This window comes from Lissotriton vulgaris, chromosome 3_1 (genome assembly GCF_964263255.1).
Source record: "Lissotriton vulgaris chromosome 3_1, aLisVul1.2, whole genome shotgun sequence".
NCBI lineage: Eukaryota > Metazoa > Chordata > Amphibia > Caudata > Salamandridae > Lissotriton > Lissotriton vulgaris.
This window is the reverse complement of record NC_141689.1, coordinates 516888018-516911638: the sequence shown is the minus strand read 5'-3', so window position 1 is coordinate 516911638 and position 23621 is coordinate 516888018. Positions and strand designations below refer to the sequence as shown.

The window sequence follows — 23621 nt, the reverse complement described above, 5'->3', positions numbered from 1 at the left end:
AATATCACAGAATGTGTACGTTTCTCAAGAGGGTGGGTGCAGTGCTTTAAATGGACGGGTAATGTACCTGTACTTCTTTGATTTGAAAGGGAAATTACCAGCACTGCTACAATACATGTAATGGGGGAGTACCAGCACTTCTCAGGAGCAAGCAAGGACTCTAGATAGTGAGCACCTGCGCTGCTATAGTTCAGTTTAAAGCAGTGGGTGGGTGAATACATGAATTAAAACTTCATCCAACCTAGGAGACACGTTCAAAAGAATTTTAAAAAATTGTCTTTCGATATGTTTAACATGCAGGCGTCCTCTAATGAACACCTTTGAAAGCTTTTGCAAACAGCTTTAATAATGTACGATATGTAACTGCGAGGATCTCCTTGCTAGTGGTCAACTCATCCGTCATTGCTTAGCTGTCGCAGGTCTTTCCATAAAAAAAAACAAGATTTTTCGCAACAGTGTCGACAACAAAGTGAACTAACCGGTTCCCTGTGTGTGTGTACGCTGTCGGTGGTTTCACTTGCGGCTGCGTGCCGCGGCTGTCAGCGTGCCATGCTTGTCCCACACCCCTGCACACACCCTGACAGGACCGAGAGAGGCCGGAGCGAGCAGAGCCGCCGCTCGCACCTCAGAGCGGACTCCAGTACGAGGAAGCCCGGTCTAGTCCAGACTCGAGGAGAGGGGCCGGAACAACGCATCCCCAGTGCTGAGAGGGGAGAGAGCGGCGCACCATGAAAGGCCTGCGGGACCCCAAGAACATTTTGAGCGGGTTTCTGCACCCCTCAAAGAGCGAGGACACCCGAGAGGGCGCCACCCACGAGATTCGTAAGTGCTCCGCTATTCTGGGTTTTGCGGTGTTACGGCGAGGTGCGCGCGTGCACCTCTCGCACGGACTAAGGCTAAGCTGTCTGTAGGCAGTGCATCAGACAAGTGACGTCAAGCTTTGCTGAATATCGGTTGTGATAATCCCTCCACTGGTGACTTGTGACGTGATAAAAGGCTTTTGCTGGAAAGACTTTTGAACTGTGCGACTGGCCGGGGCGGAAGCATTCGAAAGTTCTGTATATTAGACAAAAATGAGAAATAATTGAGCGATGTTTCGAGTTATTGACAGGACTGCTGGTAGATATAAGGAGTTCGAGACCAGCAGGCACTTTTAAAAGTGGCAAAGTAACCCAGCAATGCCTCAGACGTCTTCTGAAAAATAGAAAGTGCAAAAAAAAACTTTAAAGGAAAACCCGGGTTAATAAAAAAAAATACCAATTGTAAACTTATTTTACGATTTTCCTAAAAAAAAAATACATTTTAATGGGAGGGGGTGCATAATAGGCGGTCAGTTGATGTATCACTGTACAAAGTGCAACACCGCTCACCGTGAGAGGCAGCTGGTATTAACACAGCGCGTGACTAGAAATCGGTGGTTTATTTACACTGCAGTACACGTTTTTTTTATTCAAGACTTAACGAAAGCGCAGAGATATTATCCACGGAGGCGACGAATCGACTTTTTCCTGGAAGTCTGCCTGTTTCCTGGGAGTTTTGAGGGATGGTTTCTCAGGCGGTTCTCGAGCCTCTGATATCCCATTCTTTCAGTGACTGCCGCGGCGAAGGAAGGGCCGGCTAGATCAGGGCCTCCCCCTCGTCTTCGGCTGCCCATGCCTGCAGGGAATGGAACAGGTTTCCCCTGAAGTCAAAAGAACACTCGCTGTCCGCGCACGCACCCAGACTGCTCTGCGGTCGCCGGTGGTTACCTTTCAAGCTTATCGGGACCCGTGCATCAGCTCACCCGAGAATCTTGAAAAACAGAACCATATTTTGTATTTTTCAGAAAAACTATTGTTATAAATGAATAGATTGTATAGCTAGCTTTAACCAGCAATCGCAGTGCGCGGAGATACTCCTCCGGGAGTTTATTCACAGCGCTATATAAACCTATAAATAAATAAAATAAATAAAAATAGGTCTCGCATTCACGAGAGTTTGAGCTATTGGCATTGTAAATGGCAATGCCTTGTATTCGTGTTGTTTTTTTTAAAAACAGATGAATAAAAGGCATTGTCATTTACAATGCCAATAGCTTAAATTCTTGCTAATGCACAGACCTATTGCATTGCAAATGTGTTTGTCGCCTGTGCTATAAAACATTTTAAAAAGCGTTAGGAGAGAGCTATTTGAGAAAATAGCGCTCAGAGGCTGAAATTAAAGCCTACCGAGTAGCAACACACGTAGCAGGAGGTGTCGCCATGGGAGGGTACATAATGAGACATGGTGGTACTAAGGAGGGACTACTAAGCCTTTTGACAAAAGAACAGCCACAGTTTACAGTGGAAATGACACGAGCCAATGAAAGATATAGGCGGAGAGTGAGTGGAGCTTCAAGTCCCTACCTGAATACAGCATGACTTGCAGAGCAGCACATGGGCTACCCACAGGGTCGGATTGGCAAGGCGGGCATTCGGGAATGGGCCGAAGGGCCGGTGCCTCAGTGCCCTCTGTCGATTTACAAAAGGGGGTGGTGATGAACAGAGTGTCTGAATTGAGCAGACCACTCTTACCCAGTCCAAAGATCAGGGCTTGATCCATCACCGTTCTTTATCTCACTGCCCCATCCCAGCTCAGAACATGGCTATATGCAAATCAGTCTGTCCCTGGCCCAGTGCATCATGGGAACAGGGCAGACTAAACTACCAAGCCAATTCTTTACCAGAAAGGAGACAGGCTACCGGGGACCGGTTTCTGGCATTTCAGCCTCTTCGGCCCGGCTTGCTTGAATCCTGATGGAGCAGTGAGAAAGGGACTCATGTCTGAGTATACCCTGCCACACCTATAGTGGCCAAAATCGATTTACAAAAGGGGGTGGTGATGAACAGAGTATCTGAATTGAGCAGACCACTCTTACCCAGTCCAAAGATCAGGGCTTGATCCATCACCGTTCTTTATCTCACTGCCCCATCCCAGCTCAGAACCTGGCTATATGCAAATCAGTCTGTCCCTGGCCCAGTGCATCATGGGAACAGGGCAGACTAAACTACCAAGCCAATTCTTTACCAGAAAGGAGACAAGCTACCGGGGACCGGTTTCTGGCATTTCAGCCTCTTCGGCCCGGCTTGCTTGAATCCTGATGGAGCAGTGAGAAAGGGACTCATGTCTGAGTATACCCTGCCACACCTATAGTGGCCAAAATCGATTTACAAAAGGGGGTGGTGATGAACAGAGTGTCTGAATTGAGCAGACCACTCTTACCCAGTCCAAAGATCAGGGCTTGATCCATCACCGTTCTTTATCTCACTGCCCCATCCCAGCTCAGAACCTGGCTATATGCAAATCAGTCTGTCCCTGGCCCAGTGCATCATGGGAACAGGGCAGACTAAACTACCAAGCCAATTCTTTACCAGAAAGGAGACAAGCTACCGGGGACCGGTTTCTGGCATTTCAGCCTCTTCGGCCCGGCTTGCTTGAATCCTGATGGAGCAGTGAGAAAGGGACTCATGTCTGAGTATACCCTGCCACACCTATAGTGGCCAAAATCGATTTACAAAAGGGGGTGGTGATGAACAGAGTGTCTGAATTGAGCAGACCACTCTTACCCAGTCCAAAGATCAGGGCTTGATCCATCACCGTTCTTTATCTCACTGCCCCATCCCAGCTCAGAACCTGGCTATATGCAAATCAGTCTGTCCCTGGCCCAGTGCATCATGGGAACAGGGCAGACTAAACTACCAAGCCAATTCTTTACCAGAAAGGAGACAAGCTACCGGGGACCGGTTTCTGGCATTTCAGCCTCTTCGGCCCGGCTTGCTTGAATCCTGATGGAGCAGTGAGAAAGGGACTCATGTCTGAGTATACCCTGCCACACCTATAGTGGCCAAAATCGATTTACAAAAGGGGGTGGTGATGAACAGAGTGTCTGAATTGAGCAGACCACTCTTACCCAGTCCAAAGATCAGGGCTTGATCCATCACCGTTCTTTATCTCACTGCCCCATCCCAGCTCAGAACCTGGCTATATGCAAATCAGTCTGTCCCTGGCACAGTGCATCATGGGAACAGGGCAGACTAAACTACCAAGCCAATTCTTTACCAGAAAGGAGACAAGCTACCGGGGACCGGTTTCTGGCATTTCAGCCTCTTCGGCCCGGCTTGCTTGAATCCTGATGGAGCAGTGAGAAAGGGACTCATGTCTGAGTATACCCTGCCACACCTATAGTGGCCAAAATCGATTTACAAAAGGGGGTGGTGATGAACAGAGTGTCTGAATTGAGCAGACCACTCTTACCCAGTCCAAAGATCAGGGCTTGATCCATCACCGTTCTTTATCTCACTGCCCCATCCCAGCTCAGAACCTGGCTATATGCAAATCAGTCTGTCCCTGGCCCAGTGCATCATGGGAACAGGGCAGACTAAACTACCAAGCCAATTCTTTACCAGAAAGGAGACAAGCTACCGGGGACCGGTTTCTGGCATTTCAGCCTCTTCGGCCCGGCTTGCTTGAATCCTGATGGAGCAGTGAGAAAGGGACTCATGTCTGAGTATACCCTGCCACACCTATAGTGGCCAAAATCGATTTACAACGGTGTTGGATCTAGCCCTGATCTCTTGACTGGGTGAGAGCTTTCTGCTTAATTCAGAGACTCTGTCCCTCACCACCCCTTGTTGTAAATATTTTTGTCCACCCTAAGCGTGGAAGGGTATTCTCAGATGTGAGACCCTTGCTCATTGCACCATCAGGATTCAAGCAAACCGGGCCGAAGACGGCTGTAATGCCAGAAACCGGTCCCCGGGAGCTTGTTTCCTTCCCAGTGTAAGAATTGGCTTTTGTAGTTTGGTTTGCCCTGTTCCCATCATGCACTGGGACAGGAACAGACTAATTTGCATACAGCCAGGTTCTGAAACTGGGATGGTGCAGTGAGCTAAAAAACGGTGTTGGATCTAGCCCTGATCTCTTGACTGGGTGAGAGCTTTCTGCTTAATTCAGAGACTCTGTCCCTCACCACCCCTTGTTGTAAATATTTTTGTCCACCCTAAGCGTGGAAGGGTATTCTCAGATGTGAGACCCTTGCTCATTGCACCATCAGGATTCAAGTAAACCGGGCCGAAGACGGCTGTAATGCCAGAAACCGGTCCCCGGGAGCTTGTTTCCTTCCCAGTGTAAGAATTGGCTTTTGTAGTTTGGTTTGCCCTGTTCCCATCATGCACTGGGACAGGAACAGACTAATTTGCATACAGCCAGGTTCTGAAACTGGGATGGTGCAGTGAGCTAAAAAACGGTGTTGGATCTAGCCCTGATCTCTTGACTGGGTGAGAGCTTTCTGCTTAATTCAGAGACTCTGTCCCTCACCACCCCTTGTTGTAAATATTTTTGTCCACCCTAAGCGTGGAAGGGTATTCTCAGATGTGAGACCCTTGCTCATTGCACCATCAGGATTCAAGCAAACCGGGCCGAAGACGGCTGTAATGCCAGAAACCGGTCCCCGGGAGCTTGTTTCCTTCCCAGTGTAAGAATTGGCTTTTGTAGTTTGGTTTGCCCTGTTCCCATCATGCACTGGGACAGGAACAGACTAATTTGCATACAGCCAGGTTCTGAAACTGGGATGGTGCAGTGAGCTAAAAAACGGTGTTGGATCTAGCCCTGATCTCTTGACTGGGTGAGAGCTTTCTGCTTAATTCAGAGACTCTGTCCCTCACCACCCCTTGTTGTAAATATTTTTGTCCACCCTAAGCGTGGAAGGGTATTCTCAGATGTGAGACCCTTGCTCATTGCACCATCAGGATTCAAGCAAACCGGGCCGAAGACGGCTGTAATGCCAGAAACCGGTCCCCGGGAGCTTGTTTCCTTCCCAGTGTAAGAATTGGCTTTTGTAGTTTGGTTTGCCCTGTTCCCATCATGCACTGGGACAGGAACAGACTAATTTGCATACAGCCAGGTTCTGAAACTGGGATGGTGCAGTGAGCTAAAAAACGGTGTTGGATCTAGCCCTGATCTCTTGACTGGGTGAGAGCTTTCTGCTTAATTCAGAGACTCTGTCCCTCACCACCCCTTGTTGTAAATATTTTTGTCCACCCTAAGCGTGGAAGGGTATTCTCAGATGTGAGACCCTTGCTCATTGCACCATCCGGATTCAAGCAAACCGGGCCGAAGACGGCTGTAATGCCAGAAACCGGTCCCCGGGAGCTTGTTTCCTTCCCAGTGTAAGAATTGGCTTTTGTAGTTTGGTTTGCCCTGTTCCCATCATGCACTGGGACAGGAACAGACTAATTTGCATACAGCCAGGTTCTGAAACTGGGATGGTGCAGTGAGCTAAAAAACGGTGTTGGATCTAGCCCTGATCTCTTGACTGGGTGAGAGCTTTCTGCTTAATTCAGAGACTCTGTCCCTCACCACCCCTTGTTGTAAATATTTTTGTCCACCCTAAGCGTGGAAGGGTATTCTCAGATGTGAGACCCTTGCTCATTGCACCATCAGGATTCAAGCAAACCGGGCCGAAGACGGCTGTAATGCCAGAAACCGGTCCCCGGGAGCTTGTTTCCTTCCCAGTGTAAGAATTGGCTTTTGTAGTTTGGTTTGCCCTGTTCCCATCATGCACTGGGACAGGAACAGACTAATTTGCATACAGCCAGGTTCTGAAACTGGGATGGTGCAGTGAGCTAAAAAACGGTGTTGGATCTAGCCCTGATCTCTTGACTGGGTGAGAGCTTTCTGCTTAATTCAGAGACTCTGTCCCTCACCACCCCTTGTTGTAAATATCAGTGCCCTCTGTGGGCCGTTTTTTTTTCCCCTGTCCCAGTCCACAGAGAGTGGGCTAGGAAAGGGGAGAAAAAAAAAACGGCCCACGACAGAGACTGAGAAAATGAAAGCAGCCTCGCTGTGCGGCCAGACAGCGATTGCCAGCTGTGGCCTCTCTCTCCTTCACCCCTGCCCTGCCAAGCAATCAAGCTGAGGCTGGGCTGGGGAGGGGTGATTGTTTGCCATAATCGGCCTCCCTGGGGGCCAGGTGCTTCTCAGGCCTTTGAGCCATTTGCACCTCGGCCCCCTGGCGCCCATGCAGCCCAGAAACGGTGTTAGTCTTAACACCTCGCCCACAGCCCTTCACATTCAGGGCATAGTGGGCGAGGAAGAATGAGTCTTGCTGAGGGGGCCTGGTGATGTTTGGAATTTTTTTGTTTTTTTATTTATTTATGCGATTTTATGTAGCGCGGACTTTACCGAAGGTGTCAGAGCGATTCACACTAGGAACAGCAATAATACATGAGGAGAACATTATAAGTGGACAAATTACAAAAGCAAACGTTAAGTTACATGAATCAAAAGTGACAATAGCGAGCAACCAAAATACAAGAGGAGCAAATGATACATTACAGGAGGAAAAAGAGATATGTGTGCAGGTTACAAAAGCGTACAAAATATAAGTAGAGGTATAATACTGCAATAAATGGCAGACACTCCAGCACAAGAACAAACGTTACGTAGGCAATGGTGGCACTTGTGCAAGTATCTAAAGCAAACAAAAGTGAGAGGTAGCAAACAGTGTGTTACAAGAGAAAAGTGACTTGTGCAAGTTACAAAAGGGTACCATACACAGGTACAAGGGTAATACTACAGTAAATAGTAAATACTCAAACTGCCAGAACACACTGGGGAGGCCCTTCCCATGCACCAGCTTCACCTCAGCCCCCCCCCCCTGGCTACCTTGGATGACCCAGAAAGCTGTGTTTTGTCCTCCCCTGCCAGGACATTTTCCCAAGGCCTGGAGGGTTGATTAATTTACTAATTGCAGGGGCCTTACCTCTGTTCATGTGCTCCTGAGCTGAAGGTCTGGGGAGGGCTGAGTAGGTTAGTAATAGCAGGGGCTTTGCTGCAGGTGCTCCGCTGCTGGAGGGCTGGAATACGTTTGTGACAAAAAGGGGCCTTGCTATTTTTTTTAGTTGCTCAGCATGTAGGCCATTGTCACCTTGGCCCTGTGTTGTGTGCAAAAACAGTATCCACTTTCATTCCATGTCTGTGCAAATGGTGTTTCATGAAAGGGCACGCCCCTTGAATGTGGGCCACGCCCCTTAAATATGGGCCACGCCTCTTAACTGTGGGCCACTTTTTTCGTCAGTGCCCGGGCCGAATTGTGATCCCAATCCGACCCTGGCTACCCAGGCTCGACCTATAAAAACACCTGTGAGACTTCAAATTCCAGTTTACAGTCCTACTGCTAGCCTTTCTGACACAAGATCGGAACAATTATCAGGAAATGGCCCTACTGCCTCAAAGTAGATGTTTGGAGAAAGTCCGTTCAATTTAAACTTGTTACGTTATCTTCACATTTTAAATGAACATACTTTGCAGCGTAAAATGACCAATTTCTGTACAGGCCTCCATCAATTTACAGAAAGATACCACTATCTCAGGCTACATGACAGATGAACACTGCCTTCCCAATGCATTGCAGACCCAATCCGACCTCCCTGGGAACTGAACAGTTCGGACATTACTGGAGTATTTGCGTAATTACCAGCCTTCATTTCTAAATTACATGTTTTAAAGACCTATAAAATTGCCTTTGGATATATGGCACAACAGGACATTGCCTAACATACGTTGTCAACTTCTGACAATGCCAGGATCACAAGGCAGTGTCATGGAGGACATTTCGTGTCTCTGGATCAATGAACTTCAAAGTGTGTTTACATTTCTCCCTGAACAAAAAAGGAAAGCTCCTCAGAGAAGCTGTGGTACAAGGGATTCAGTTGCTTAAAAAATAATATATGACTAAAACTCTCCTTTGATGTTTTTTTTTTATTTCGTTTTAAAACAACTAATGACCATAAAACGCCATCATACTCCTGAACATAATAAAACTGGACCTTTCTGTAGTGCTTATTATGATTTTAATAGCCTCAGTAATGCCAAATTTAGAGCGGTCAGTAGGTTAAATATCTGGTAATTATGCAAGTGCCAGATTTAACCTGTGCTCCTCACATTATTTATAGATGACTGCGGGATGAGAGGTGCATTCAGACAGCCTTTTTGAGGAAAGGCCATTGGTCAGGAACTACTGCATGAACCAAGCTATTAGCTCTCCTTAAAAACATGCTCATGTTTGCACCGCTATGTGTGCCTTACCTAGCGCACAGAAACTGGATCTGTATTGGTCTCTACCATGAACATCAGTACTAACATATTAGTGTTTTGAATGCAGTATATATTTTATTGTAGTCTAAAGCATCAAATGTTTGCACTTTATATTATCACTTTCAGATGAGAAGTGTTTACGCACCCCCTGTCCTGACAGCAGTGATCACATACATGGGGTGGCTTATGCAGATGAATGAGTGTTTTAAAATAACTGAAAAGCAATGTTCATTTAATAATAAATAAATATGGAAGCAGTGTTATGTTCATAGTAATAAGTTAAACGGTTTCCAATGTGCCATTCTACCTTTGTTACAAGAATGTGCAAGGCTTCCTAACGAAAGGAACGGAGGATTGTAACAAGGTATTTTCTTCCTTCCCTCTTTTTTTCCTACAACATATTCTTTTCCTTCTCTTCTCGTCCTCCAGCTGTGAAGTTTGTTCACCTTTCCTCCTGTAATCTTGATTTTATCAATCTTTGCTGTAGATTATAGCCACGCAACTGGTTAGAAGAACTGCAAAATGTAAACCTCAATCTTAAAGAAGTGTGTTTCATACCTGCCAACTTGAAGAACAATCTAACTGTGTGAGGAGAGGGCGGGGCCTTGAAGGGGCCAGAGCCTCGTGCCAAGAAGTATCCAAGAAGCACCCTTGAACCCCACACTGCTCTCAGGCCCCCTCCGCCCCAAAAAACAAACAAGAAATGCGATCACTCGGGATTCAGAAATAAGAGTTTGAGGTACCGTCAATACATGCCCTGATGATGCCTAGCAAGACATGGAGCGGACTTTCTGTTTACCTGAACTGTACATTGACCCTCTTTGGAACTCAGATGTTAGCCCTAAGCGTCTGTGGCCCGCTGTCTTGCTATCAACAACATAGCATCATCAGTGGGCCGAGAAAAAGCATCGGGGAAGCACCTAGAAGAGGAGAGATGGAGTTTAAGCACAATGCTTTCGTTTGTGGGAGAGCAGAGCGCACTGGTGTGCTGAAAGCCTTTCGCGTCTCCAGCCAGTGTGTGTCACTGCATCCACACAGCAGCCAGGCATTCCTGGACACATGCTGCTTTCCAGGCACTGTACTTCCTGAGTATGAACAGAAGGCGCCCTTCACATTTCACTTTTTGTAAGATACACAGCGAGTGTCTTCCACTGTACAAGTGGTGAGGCATACAAACAAAGTCACAAAGAAATGTTTCTAAACATCTGTTGCATTAATATATTCACAAACTACTTTAATAACCACTTTTAGGAACGTTTGGATTTTATGCAGGCGCTCCGTCAGTAATCTGCAAACCTGCTGCTTGCACACATTGTTTACATACACACGCAAAATACCGTAACAAAAAAACGTAAAATAAACCAAATGCATACCACATGCAAGAAACCACACGATAATAACATAACCGATATCTCCCCAAAAAACCATTAAGTTAAAGCCACTAGTACTAAATGCATTCTACACGCAAACGAAAGGCATGCAATAGTTAAAAAAAAGTGCAGCAAGTCAATATTAAACCTACCATCTCACCTCACAGGTAAAAGATCCAATCCCGCTGGACGTAGCATAAAACGGATAGGGAGGCAACCAGGAGCCTCCGGAACAATTCACAAAGTCTGTTCTGAATAACAACTGACGGCAAACGGCACACACCAATCACAAATACGGACAGAGCTCAGACAAGACTTCTGGAGCCGTATTGATTCCAAGAAGCTCTTGCAAGGCGAGAACAACGCATGAGTGCTGCTAACACAAGGCGGACCTAAAAAGGGATGGAAGTAATGCTTGCATTATTCTAAATCACTTTTAATTACTCAGGCCACATCCCAGTCTACTCCTATTTTGCCAGTCATGACAATTCATTTTAGACTGTTCCGTATGCAAATCAGCCTTGACCCTGCTCCAATGGAAACAGACCAGCAAGAAATACCAGGCCAGATCCTCTCTAAACCAGAACACAAGCAATCCAGGACCGGTTTCGCTTTTATTAGTGCTCATCAGCCAGGTATAGCTGGGTTCTAGTGGCACAGTGTGCCCCAGACCCACATCTAGGCATACCTGTCCACTTAGGGGCAAGGCCAATTGGTCTCGCTTTGGGACCTACTGGCTTTAACATGGTAGAAAGTGGTGGCAGGGATGATGATGCCCCTGGGATACCTCTCATGCCTAATCTGAAGGCACCACAGGACTTGTCCCTGCAGGTTAGTGAGACCATGACAGCAGGTCATCTTGGAGACTATCTCGAAGAGGCTTGTAGATGTGCTTGTGCAGGGTCCATGACGATTCAAACTGTGGCAGGGTCCCAGGTCCTTGTCAAGTATTCAATAGTCCTCTCTTATTTCCCCTTCCCAGCCATTATCTCTTGATAGAACCCCACCCAGTATGAAGACAACACCGGGAATGGTTTACACTGAACTGCAAGCACAAGAGGGAAGATGATTCCAACTCAGCAGATGCAGAGGGAATGGACCTAACAGATTAAAGAGTTTGACTGGAGAAGTCGCTGGATTGATGGAATCTCCCTATTTAAACAAAGGATGATGAGCCAGTGTTTCACCCAAATTAGTAGCTGTAGACTTAGTCTTTAGAGTCAGTCTTGATGCAAAGGTGGCATGTTAAATTTAAAAATAACCGAGGAAGGTTGCGGGAGGAGGGAGGTGGAGAGGTGCAAAGCCAGCTACCAGCATAATGCCTCAGATACACAGTTAAATGCAATATAGCTTGGACACCGACGATATACCTGAAGTAGCCACGTTTGGAGCTAAATATACTAAGGCTCAGAAGAATGGCTTGCCTAGGTCCTGGAGGCCTGCCAGGATAAACTCGTAAGCATGATAAGGTATTGGGCTAGAATTCTGAAGCTGGAAGAAGAGACGAAGAGCTCAGATGCTGGCCGGAGGTCAACTGTGCACAAAGTGCTTTACCGATAACAGCAACAGCATTCATCACTTCTATGTGGATGTATCACACAGTGACATCCTAAGACGAATGCAAATGGTGTAAAACTCTTCATATTTGTAACGGGTGATGGTTCCATTACGTTGTTTATTTGACACTCATACTGGTGGCGAACAGCTCTATTTGGGAAATCATCCAGTGAAATAATACTTCCTCTAATTCGTCTGTGTTCAGTTTAGGTTAGATCAATCAAAGCCACTCAGATAATATGTCTGTGAACTGTCCCCCAGAGAGAAACACTTTAGTGCCCTGCCCAAAACCAGATGTCCAGTGCCACCTTTCACGTGCATCATGAACTCCAATGTCTAGGATGCAGCACGGCAGTGCACAACCATCCATTAAACATAAGGGGGAGAACGCCTCAGTACTCGCCCATATGCTCATTACATTGAAAATGACGTTCAAATGTATATACCCATAGATTTTACTGCGTGTGTTTGTATGAGAAAAGGTTGTACAAAAAGACAACTCTATTTCTGCTACTATGCTAACATGATAGGACAGGTACAGTGTAAGATGCAAAACAAAAAGGCACGGAGAAAAAAGTTCAAAATTGTGTGGACACCTTCTCCAGCCACCAAGGTCTAGGTCTGAGTGGGTTTCCACATAGCAGGTTTTAAAACTTGAAACTATGGTCCTGAATGAAGATCCAGGAACAACCACTGAGTCACCCAAACAGGGCCCAACATATGTCCCCAACACTTATTTCTTTACTCTCGGAGAGCCACTGCAGCGTGCCTTACTAGGAACACGCAAGACGCAAACAGGCTCACATGCCTTGGAAAGGTCACTTCTGGAAGCCTCGAACCTTGCTAAAAATCCTGGAGGCCTTGCTGTATGGTATGTGCGGTCACGTTGGGGGAAAGTCCACGACAGCCTTTATAAACTGGGACCTATGCAAGAGTAGGATTGACGACTTGATGAAATTAGTGTGTATCAAAAAGTTGTTCAGGAAGGAAGCACAATTCCCCTCACCTTTCCTCATGCAAGCCATGTCCCAGCAAATCAACGGGAACACAAACAGATGAGAAAGAAGGAGACAGTGATGAGGAGAGTATCTGTGCGCTCTCAGGGCATCCCGTGGTGTCTCATCCAGGGATTCCACACTATTTTGAAATTCTTAGGGCAGCCCTGTGCCTCCCCATGGATAATGGATAATTTTGTGATAAATAGTTGCAGAGATGGTATATTTTCTCTAAATCCACAAATGTTCTCCTCCTGTATTTAAATAAAACATCCTACTTACTGAATGGAATATGTAGTTGCGATTGCAGTCGTTTACTAGTTCATTCCACAGTGCACTATCCTCACTGACAGGTGCCATCTGACAATATTGCAGCTGCTTTGCATAAGGCTTGCTTTTTTCTTCTTGCTATAAATCTCCTTTGTAGATATGAACCACCCCACAGAATCTCAATGAGCAGATTGCGACACGGGTGAAAGCAAGGACACCATCAGACTGGAAACAAGGAAGTATAAGAAAAGGAAAGACAAAGCAGCAGGCTTTTTCTGTCTTTGCACCGGGGATCTCGGCCAACATCCCTGCATCCATCAGGACTGCCCTAACGCGGCTCCAGTTTAGGAAAGGGGGAAGACATATCTCTTTAAAGAACAATGCAGTAATCATGTACTTTTGCGCCCAGAACCCAGCTGCCTCTCCTATCACTCGTTGACTATATCCTTGCCTTTGACCCTGCACATCACTCCACTGCATTTAGCGCGGTGTGTACTACACAAATACATACTCCGATACATAGATACATACAGATATAGCAGTGCTGTAATTTTACATGTTTACTTACCATAAACCGTGGCTGTGCATAAGAAGAAGAATTCAGTCAGATGACAGTTTCAATTTTCAGGGACATTTTGCACACCTAACCACAGTACTGGATAACGTAACAATGCTACTGTGGAGTAGTATGAATGGTATGGGTTTTAAAATGGAGTTAGGATATCTGTTAATCCACTGCATGAAGGTGTTACAGATGTAACTGACTGCAGTGTTAAAGTGCTTGATTGTTAAACAAGAAAACCCAAAAATAATTTTCTTCGTATTCATTTATCTTCACCATTAAGTTTTAAGCCAATTCTTTGTGAAAAACATTGATAAAGATCACATTCCCCTTGTTCATTTGCTCAAAATCTAGTCTTTGATAGGGAGATTTCACTTTAAAACCATGCCATGGGAAATGCTCTAAAAAGTTGTTGTTACCCGACTATTCCACTAACATCTGAGATTATGTCATAATCTGAAGCAGATTAACCTTTAAATGGGCAATTTAGGGACCCTTGTCCCACACTCACAACTGGAGGAAAAAAGCTGGAAAGCATTTCATTGTGATAAACCAATGGCACAGCCCCACATACGCTAGAAAATGTCCCCCAGGAGTGGACTCTAGAATGTGGAAATGTAACTTTTGTTTAATCAGGAGAGGCAGTTGAGATGGGAAGATATTAACCTACGACAAAGAAAATGGACAAGGACTAGAAGTGGACTGGACAAATGGAAGACAAACCTAACAAGATTAATAGAGCACCAAAGGGAGCGAATATATTGAACGAAGCCATTGTTGAGGCAGCAGACAGACGCTGGAGTTATCTAGGTGTGGCTCTAATGAAGATGATCACGTATGAAATACAATAAATAAATGCATGCTTTAACTGTGATACCACTGTTGCACCTCAGGATAGACCCTGATCAATAATGCATTCGTCACACTCACTCTTACAACTCTCGAAAAGTTCAACATTTACCTCCAGGCAGTTAAGGAAAGATAGGTTTACTTTAAAGACTGGACATCTATCAAATTTTAAAGTCAAGGTTGTGTCAAGGGGTGTTGATTTACTAAAAAATATCTTTCAACGAAAAGTTAAAGTATGCAACAGATGCTGACAGGAGAATCAATGGAGGTCCTCAGCAGACTGCCACCCGCCAGACCTGATATTAAAAGAAACAATGTGCAGGCACAGGAAGACCGGAACAGAGTGCTGCTGCCACACTGAGACCCCTGAGTGCAAACAACACATAGCTATAAAGGTTGAGCATTTGAAGGAACCTTTTGTACAAAGTGTATGTCATTGCTGTAGGTGGCTGGATTGGGAATGCAAATGATTCTGACAGTAGGGGAGATGTGGCCACCACTATGGAGACTATTAAGTGCAATCCTTGGTGCTGCCACGCTGAGCTGTAATCCATGTAACCTTATCATTAGTAGCTTTATACACAACCATCTTTGGAGATTCAGGACTATTCCACCGACTGCTAGGGCCTAGGATTTTCTGGATTAAAATGCACAAAAAACAATGTCTGATATTACCACCCTTAGATAACAGCAGCTTTTTGACATAATTAATTAAATGATGTTCAGGGGCAAATACATTCCTATAAAGCGGCAAAATGAATTCATTGGAGGAGCACTGAAGTCCAGGAACTTTCTCCTAGCAGGTCAGTTAGGGAAGTAATGAATTGGGACTCCAATGGCACAGAACTGGGTGGCGTCACAGGGCCCAACAGGAAGAGGAATTAATGTATGCGAAGGGAGTCATTTAAGGGCCCAACAGCATATTGTGTGCCTTTGTTTAGGACTGCTGTGACAAGCAGTAATTGTAGTGTGTAAAAGGAACCCCTCCGTATTGCGAAAACTAACATGAAAGAAAAGTGTAAAAACACTACTCATAATAGGACCTAGGTCACACAACTAAACTCATTCAGCACCAAAAACAGCTTGATAGGCGAGCACTGATCAAACTGCACTCAAGAAAAGGCACTTTGTGACCCCCTTGGTGGTGTCTGATAAGTGAATCACCCGACCTTCCTCTACGTTAAGATAAGGTTTGGCATTGATTGAATGGTATCAATGCCTTGCGCCAGGCCTCTAGGACTCTGCACCACTAGTGAATATCAAGGACGCATAGAGGTCTCAGGAACAGGAACAGGGTCTCAGAACAGGGCAGAGCTGCCAAGAGCCAACCTCAACACGACCCCCAGCTGCCCTCCAGCTTGATTGCAAGGGGTAATCCGGTCCTTCCCCTTTATCAAACACAGGACCTGTGTCGAGATCATTAGACTATAGCATCGAGTTTTGCAGGAGTCTCTGTTTTCTTTGATGTGCGCATGGCCTTGGGTGAGACAGGGGATGGTCAGACATTGGCCAAGCAGGCGGCGGGAGGGCAGCCTGCCCCAGAGGTTTGCCGTGACGTAACATGAAATGATGCCATTCCCCGCACAGCGACCCCCCCACCCCCCTCCAGAGTATCTCAAATTTTACAAATAGGCATTAACCTTGGTCTCAATGGGGGCCCCCAGAAGGGTTGAGGGACCCTGAAAGAATGTGGTGGGCCCTCTGTGCGCCACAGGTCTACTTAGGTCTGTGTTTTGACCGTGGCGGTTTGACCTCTTCCCTCATCAGAAGCACACTAACCCAAGAGGTGCAGCAAAGAAACATCAGACAACTTGCAAATCTCCCGGTAAAATAACTCCCCTCCCCCATCCAAAGTACTGAAGAGTAAAACCTAGAAGCAAAGACTGTCAAGGCCTAAAGGACATCACAACAAGCAGTCTAGGCATCACCGCACAACACGCAATACAGCGGCACGAGCTTAAAAGCCTTCACTGAGCCAATGGTTCAGAAGTGATACCCAGTGACTGACTCTATGCTCTGATTTTACGAGGCTGCTTCCCCATCCTGCTTCAAAGGTATAAAACAAACCACTTAAAACACACCACTATGAATCAACACTGCCACCCTGAGATGAACTATTAGACTACAGAAACTAAGATGAAGAGATGTGTAGGGTTCAATAATTCATCTTGTGCAACCAAGTCCGTAATGCAAACAAGCACTCGCCAAACAGAGACTTTTTCTCTTTGTCGGATGGCCCACTTGAACGGGCTCGTATGACTTAGTTCTGCAGTAAAAGGTTTCTAATCTTTATGGGGCCATGCTCCATAAAGATTAGAAACCTTTTACAGCCGAAGAAAGTCGGACGAGCCCATCCAAGTGGGCCGTCCGACAAAGAGAAAAGTATACGTCACACTAACCTCTTTCCCAATGGCTGGCCACCGTTTAGCCTAAACGAGGACGCCGGCCAATGGGAAAGAGGGGCAGGGCTTAAAGCCCGCCAGTGTAAGCTACCTAAGATCATAAAATCTCACGAGCTCGACTGCACATGTGCGCAGTCCACGCCACGAGACCTAAAAAAAGTGGCATGCAATTTGATAAGGCCTCCTATCTTTTTTTAAAGTTCACGTTTCATGTATAACCCACCTGTTTTTTTACTTCTGTTTTCCATTTTTTTTTATTTTCATGCACCACTTCTAACCAGTAGATCGTCAGATGTATTGTATGTGTCAGAATCCGTTTGGAACAGAAAGCGAGGCAGCGGTCTCAGGCCTCGGACTTTAGAGCTGTCTCTCAGGTTAGAGTAGACATATCTGTCTGAAAGCAAAGCTACCACTCAACTTAGAATGATCTCAGAGGATCAGGCAGCAGATATTTCCCACAGGTGAGATCTGTCTACAGGCTCAGGCCTCGGAAGGCAGTTCTACCTAGTTATAATGCAGTTATGCATAATGATGATGGGGCAGAAACGTTGTCCACGGTAGCTAGTAATAATGGTTCTATTGATCAGTATAGCTTATTATTATTGAGATTCTTGTCTCACTTATTTATTAGATAAGGCGGTGCTGAAAATGGCTTAGGGGCGCTCCAGGCCAGGTTTGTTGAAGACTTCCCGAGGGCAAAACAAGTTATCCCAGAGGTGGAGAGGAAGTAAATATCTCAGTGTCAACTGAGGAATCTGAAGCCAAAGCACATGGTGTTTACACAAGGGAAAAATATTGCATAGCTATGATGAGCTCTCAAATGACATACCCAAGGCTACCTAGACTAATAACTTGCATATTTTTCAGAGTATTATTGCAGTGGGTGGGGGTTTAACGGCAGGAGCAGTAACTATTTTACCTGGACTTATCTGCTGTGAGCCTTTTGAGAATTCTTTTAGAAGTGGCACAGATAAATCCCATCCAATATGTTTGATTTGTAGTGGCATGGGTTGGGATGGTCAATGCTGATTACAGAATGAAACAGGAAAAACATTTAATATGCTAGGGAAATGTGGAGTTTTTAAATCATTGGCTAAGATTATTCAGACATGATGGGCTGCTCTGCTTGCCCTCGTATTCAATCAAAATATGCTTTCTGCAAGGAAAGTACCCAGGCAGTACCAAGATTTAAGATGGGTCATCAAACAAATCTCGGGCAAAAAAAGGTAGAAAGCATCTAGATTAGTTCGATGTAATATAGATACGTAACAATGATGTACAAAGTCCAATGCCAACGCTAAACTGCTAGTTGAAGCACTGCAGATATACAAATGCATGTAATTCGAAACAAGAAATACAGTTTTAATGTACCTGAAATGTCAAAACTCAATAAACAAATTCAAACAAAAAAGTGGACCTCAAAATACATGAGTACAGAATGTGTGCTGTACAAAACCTTCTCCTGTGTTTTATTATAATGTTGTCTACATATATTAGCAACCTAGGCCACCCAGAGAGCGACTTACCCCTTAGTTCACTATTAGAATTGTTGTCAGGGTGTGGTGGGGAAGCATGAGTGGGGCTTCTTTACAAGCGCCTTGCGTCACTGGTTCACACTTTTTTCCATTTTAAAAGTGACGCATCAGCAGTGCAAGGGACTTGTAGATAAGCCCCAATATTTCTAAATTCATGTTTGAAAACTATCACTTAAAAAAATGCAGTGGTATGTTAAAATGCTTCTGCATGTTAATCAAATAAACTTTTTTGAATTTCGAAGGAACATAATCCTATTTTTACACATTTGTTGCAAGATCCCTTTAGCGATAAAAGTTTTCCTAAAGTTAAGTGGTGCAGTACACCACCTTAATTACTCCAGAAACTTCAGTTAACCTGCAAATAAATGCTTACCCACAGGGCCAGCTTTAGCACTGGTGGCGCCCTGTGCGACAATGTTTGTTGGCACCCTTCAATGACAACCGTTGCCACAGATTCCCTCACTACCACCAATTAACAGTGCCACTCAAGTCTCCATAACCAGTCACTCAGATTCATTTAGTTTTATAGCGCCACTAATACCAGTGTGAAGTGAAAGAGCACTTTACATCATACCCACATTTCACAGAAACATTCACATGTGTAAATCAGTGTATAGGAAATGTTACATAAGACAGAGGATTACAAGATTTAGGAGTCACATGTCATCCATACTGGTAGGTGTTATTGTTTTTTGTTTTTTTTTTGTTCTTTTTTTTTTTTGTGTGTGTCCTAATTAGCCCTTGGCTCGGTCCAATTGTGCTCCTGACCACATAGCCATCGGGGCGGCTCTCTACTCAACACCGCGAAGCCCATCAGTGAACTCCCAGTACACAGAAAGTCCGCCCCGATGTCGACCGCAGAGCTTGGACGTACCTTCTCCCTTCAGGCCAGTTTGACCAGTTGTCCAAAATCTGTACTGTGCCTCCCTTTGGACAAGGAGATTTTAGGCCTAATCATCGGACCCGGGGAAAAAGAAAGAAAAAAAAAAAAAAAAACCCCGGGTTGACTAACTGTCCCTTTTCCAATTGACCAAAAAATCCCAAAATCTCACCGATCGGGGGCTACATGTTCTGGATAAGTCCTGCTTTGATATTACATATAATGAAGACAGCCACTCTGCATGTATTGGGGGGTTTATGCTTATCCAATTTTTGCAGATGTCCCTTCTTGCCAATAAGATGGCGTAAAACAGAAATTCTCTTTCTAGTCCCTTAATATTATCGTTGGTTCCAAAAATGATCAGCAGCCATGAGCACCGGATGGATAAGCCAAGAATAGATTCAAGTGTTGCTCTAACTTCGTTCCAGAAAGTAGCAATGTTCGGGCATTCCCAAAACATGTGGAGGTCTGAGGCAGCTGGAAGAGAGCATTTGGGACATCACTTCCCTGGTTGAAATTTTGACAGGCGTTTAGGAGAATAATATGCTCTATGAAGTGTATAAAAATGGTTACGCCGCAACCATGCAGGCTTGATAATTTTATAAAGAAGGAGAAAAGATTCCTCCCATGTGTCCTCCATATGTGCTTCCCCCTCCGCACCCCAGAGTTTTTCCGGTAAGTTGAGGTCCCTCTCTCCATCCTCTATGATATGCTAATAAAAAAGTGCTACTTCCTTTTTCCCAGGAGGTCTTTCAACTAGGGTGTTTTCTAGCAAGCTCTCCTCGCCCATCATTGCTTTCTTCTTGGTTTGAGCCCGAAGCCAGCTACTTAATTGCCAATATACTAACCAAGAGAGTGTTGATGTTACCTTATGCTTGAAAATATCCCAGCTTATGATTGATCTTTCCACCAGTATATCGCCCTACTGTGTGATATCCGCATCTAACAAAACTCTTTTGACTGTGTTGGCTTCTTGTGATGTTAATCCCGGTAAATCCCAAATCGGGGCATGTTTGGATAGGTAACCTATCCCAATTTTAGATTTTATTCGAAACCATTCTTTTACAGTGCCTGATAATGTTTTTAATCTAATTTTTTTGAAGAACTTCTGGTGCCCGAACTTGAAAAGGAATCCGTTCACAGGAAGGTCCGAACCTATTAGCATAGCCTTATACATAAGCCCATTTGCATTTTCCCAAGGGATCTTAAGCAGCATCCTAGAGTGGGTCAGATGGAATGCCCAGGAGTAGTATTCTAGGTCTGGCAATGCGAGCCCCCCTTTTTCTCTTCTCCTTCTCAGTTTTTTCCAGGATAATCTGCTGGATTTATACCCCCAGAAAAATGAATTTATGTTTTGCTGACATTTTACAAGCTGTTTAGTATCAAAAGATAACGGGATAGAATTAAAAATAAAAGTAAATTTCGGAAGGATACTCATTTTTATCAGGCTGGTTCTCCCATAGATGGTAAGCGGGAGAAAGGACCAAGCTTTCATCAAGGTTTGAGATTCTCTAGAAATACGAGCTAAATTGTTTTGGGCCAAATGTTGTAACTCTTTAGTGATTGTAATTCCCAGATACCTCAACGAAGATTTTATCGGAAGCTGAAGATTTTGAATGTTCCAGACCATAATTTCGGTTTTCCCTGCGTTGATTTCATATCCTGAAAATCTACCGAAGTCCTCCGCTCTCTTTATAATAATTGGATATGCCAACGCAGGATCAGTTGTGTAAATGATTATATCATCGGCGTACAAACCAATCTTTTTTTCCCAACCCGAAAAATTAAAATGTGGTATGTTAGTATCCTCCCTAATAGACTGAGCAAAAGGTTCTACATACAAATTAAAAAGAAGTGGGGATAAGGGACAGCCCTGCCTTGTTCCTCGACTAATTTTAAAAGGAGTGGTCCGTGTACCATTAATTAATAGGGAAGCTCTGGGATTATTATATAATAAACTTATAGCCCTGCAAAACTTAGGGCCCAGATGGTATTTTTCCATAATTAAGTTTAAATATTCCCAGTTTACCCTATCAAATGCTTTAGTAGCATCTAGGGTCATGATAGCCAGGGGTAGACCGAAAGTTGAGGCAATATCCACAGCTCCCACCAAGTCATAGGTTAAGTCGGCCAGTTGCCGGCCCCTAATAAATCCCTTTTGATCAGGGTGGATAATTGTGCCAATCTCGCTTCCCAATCTCTCGGCCAAGATTGAAGTAAAGATTTTGTAATCGTTATTGAGAAGCGAGATTGGGCGGTATGATCCACACTCAGCTGGGTCTTTACCTGTTTTCAATATTAAAGGTGGACCCTATAATATGGGTAGGAGACTTCAATCTCGTTTTAGATCCAAAATTAGATAAATCGGCAACTTCTAGGGCCATAGTACATAGTAATATGAGGGAGACATTGCTTAGATCTATGTCAAATCTTGGGTTGATAGATTTATGGAGACAAAGAGCTGGGAGCGCTATGGGCGTCTCATATCACAATTATAAATATAGACACAAATCGCGTATTGATTATGCCCTATTCAGTCTTTCAATTAAGGATCTGGTTAAAAACATAACATATCTGCCTCTACATATGTCAGATCACTCTGCCATTATCTTTTCGCTAAAATTAGAGCAGAAAGTTGCTCATCGATCCTGGTCTTTTGATAGAACAATTCTACTGGATGATGAGGAAAAAGAATATTTGATGCAGGAAACGGTTTTCTTTTTAGAGCAAAACATAGGTTCTGCCTCTCTGGTCAACGTATGGGAGGCTTGGAAGGCCTTTATTAGGGGTTGTATTACAAGTAGGGCTTCTTTCAGGAGAAAGAAATATGAAGAGGGGATTAGTCAAATAGAGCAAGAATTGTCACAATTAGAATCATCAGACCAGTTTTCATTCGATAACCAGGAGAAGAAAATAGAATTAAAGGCCAAGTTGGATACAATATTGCAGGAAAGGATAAATAAAAGATGGCAGGCAAGCAAAATTGCCCATTTTGAATATGGTGAATCGGCTGGCAAGGTGTTGGCTTGGAAAATCAAAGCTGATCAGTCCAGGAACCATATTAAGGAAGTGAGGGTTGCTGGGGAAGCCAATAGTAGGTCTACAGACACAGCTATTGGCGAAGCTTTTAATGAGTTCTTTCAGAATATCTACACAGAGGAGCTCAATGTTAACCTGAACGAAAGGAACGAATGGTTGAGTAATATAACTCTCCCAGAATTGGAAAATCACCAAATGGAAAAAATAGATAAAGCCATAACAGAGTTGGAAGTTTCTAACACCATTAAGCTACTAGCTCAGGGCAAAGCTGCGGGCCCAGATGGCCTCCCAGGAGAATTATATAGGGTACTTAATTCTACTCTTACCCCTGTCCTTACGAATCTTTTTAACAACATAATGATTAGGGGAGAGACACCACCAAGCTCCTGGGGAGAAGCCAATATAGCTTTAATATTGAAAACAGGTAGGTCTTATTGTCCTTGTTCTGGAAAAGCACAAATTCAGAATTTAAAACATAACACTAATTGTTAGGGGTTCTCTTCAATAATAATAATTAATTTCTACCCAAATGAACCCTTTTTGCTAGATTAGGTTAAGGAAAAACCGGGCAAAAAAATGTAGATCTAATATACACCCTGCAGCTTGCATGCAACTCTTTGATGACAGTTAATAGCTCATTGTTCTATATTAGGATTTTAACTTATAAACTGAAAGTTATAAAAAGATCTCTCTGACAATAGCAGTAACCCATTGACCTATTAACATAATGTGCACTTTGTGATCTGCATGGCACACGTTCTTAGCAGCAGGCATATTAACCCTCTGGCCTATCGTACGAGCCCGTCAAACTTCCACTACACAAAACTCTTCTCCAGAAATACCATTAATAACTGGAGTTATCTTGACATTTTTATTGATGTCTGAAAATAGCTGGAGGTAAGGAATGTGGCAGCAGGTGGTTTTCAAGCCATAATATATTTGCAAACAGGTTGCCCCCCCCCCACCACAAGTCAACACCAGGTGCGGTGGCACAGATCGCACCTCCCTAGATGTTTACCCATTTATTTAACATTTTTTTCTGAACATT

The 23621-nt window shown here is 44.5% G+C and overlaps 1 protein-coding gene across 1 annotated transcript in view; it reads left to right on the top strand.

Moving 5' to 3' along the window:
- The first annotated feature begins 538 nt into the window (after nt 1–538).
- ANKDD1B (ankyrin repeat and death domain containing 1B) overlaps nt 539–23621 on the top strand; it is a 602007-nt gene continuing 578924 nt past the window's right edge. Inside the window, exon 1 of the mRNA XM_086960762.1 lies at nt 539–822. Within this exon, the coding sequence (XP_086816888.1) occupies nt 729–822 (94 nt within the window). The 5' untranslated portion in view covers nt 539–728. The remainder of the gene's footprint in view (nt 823–23621) is intronic.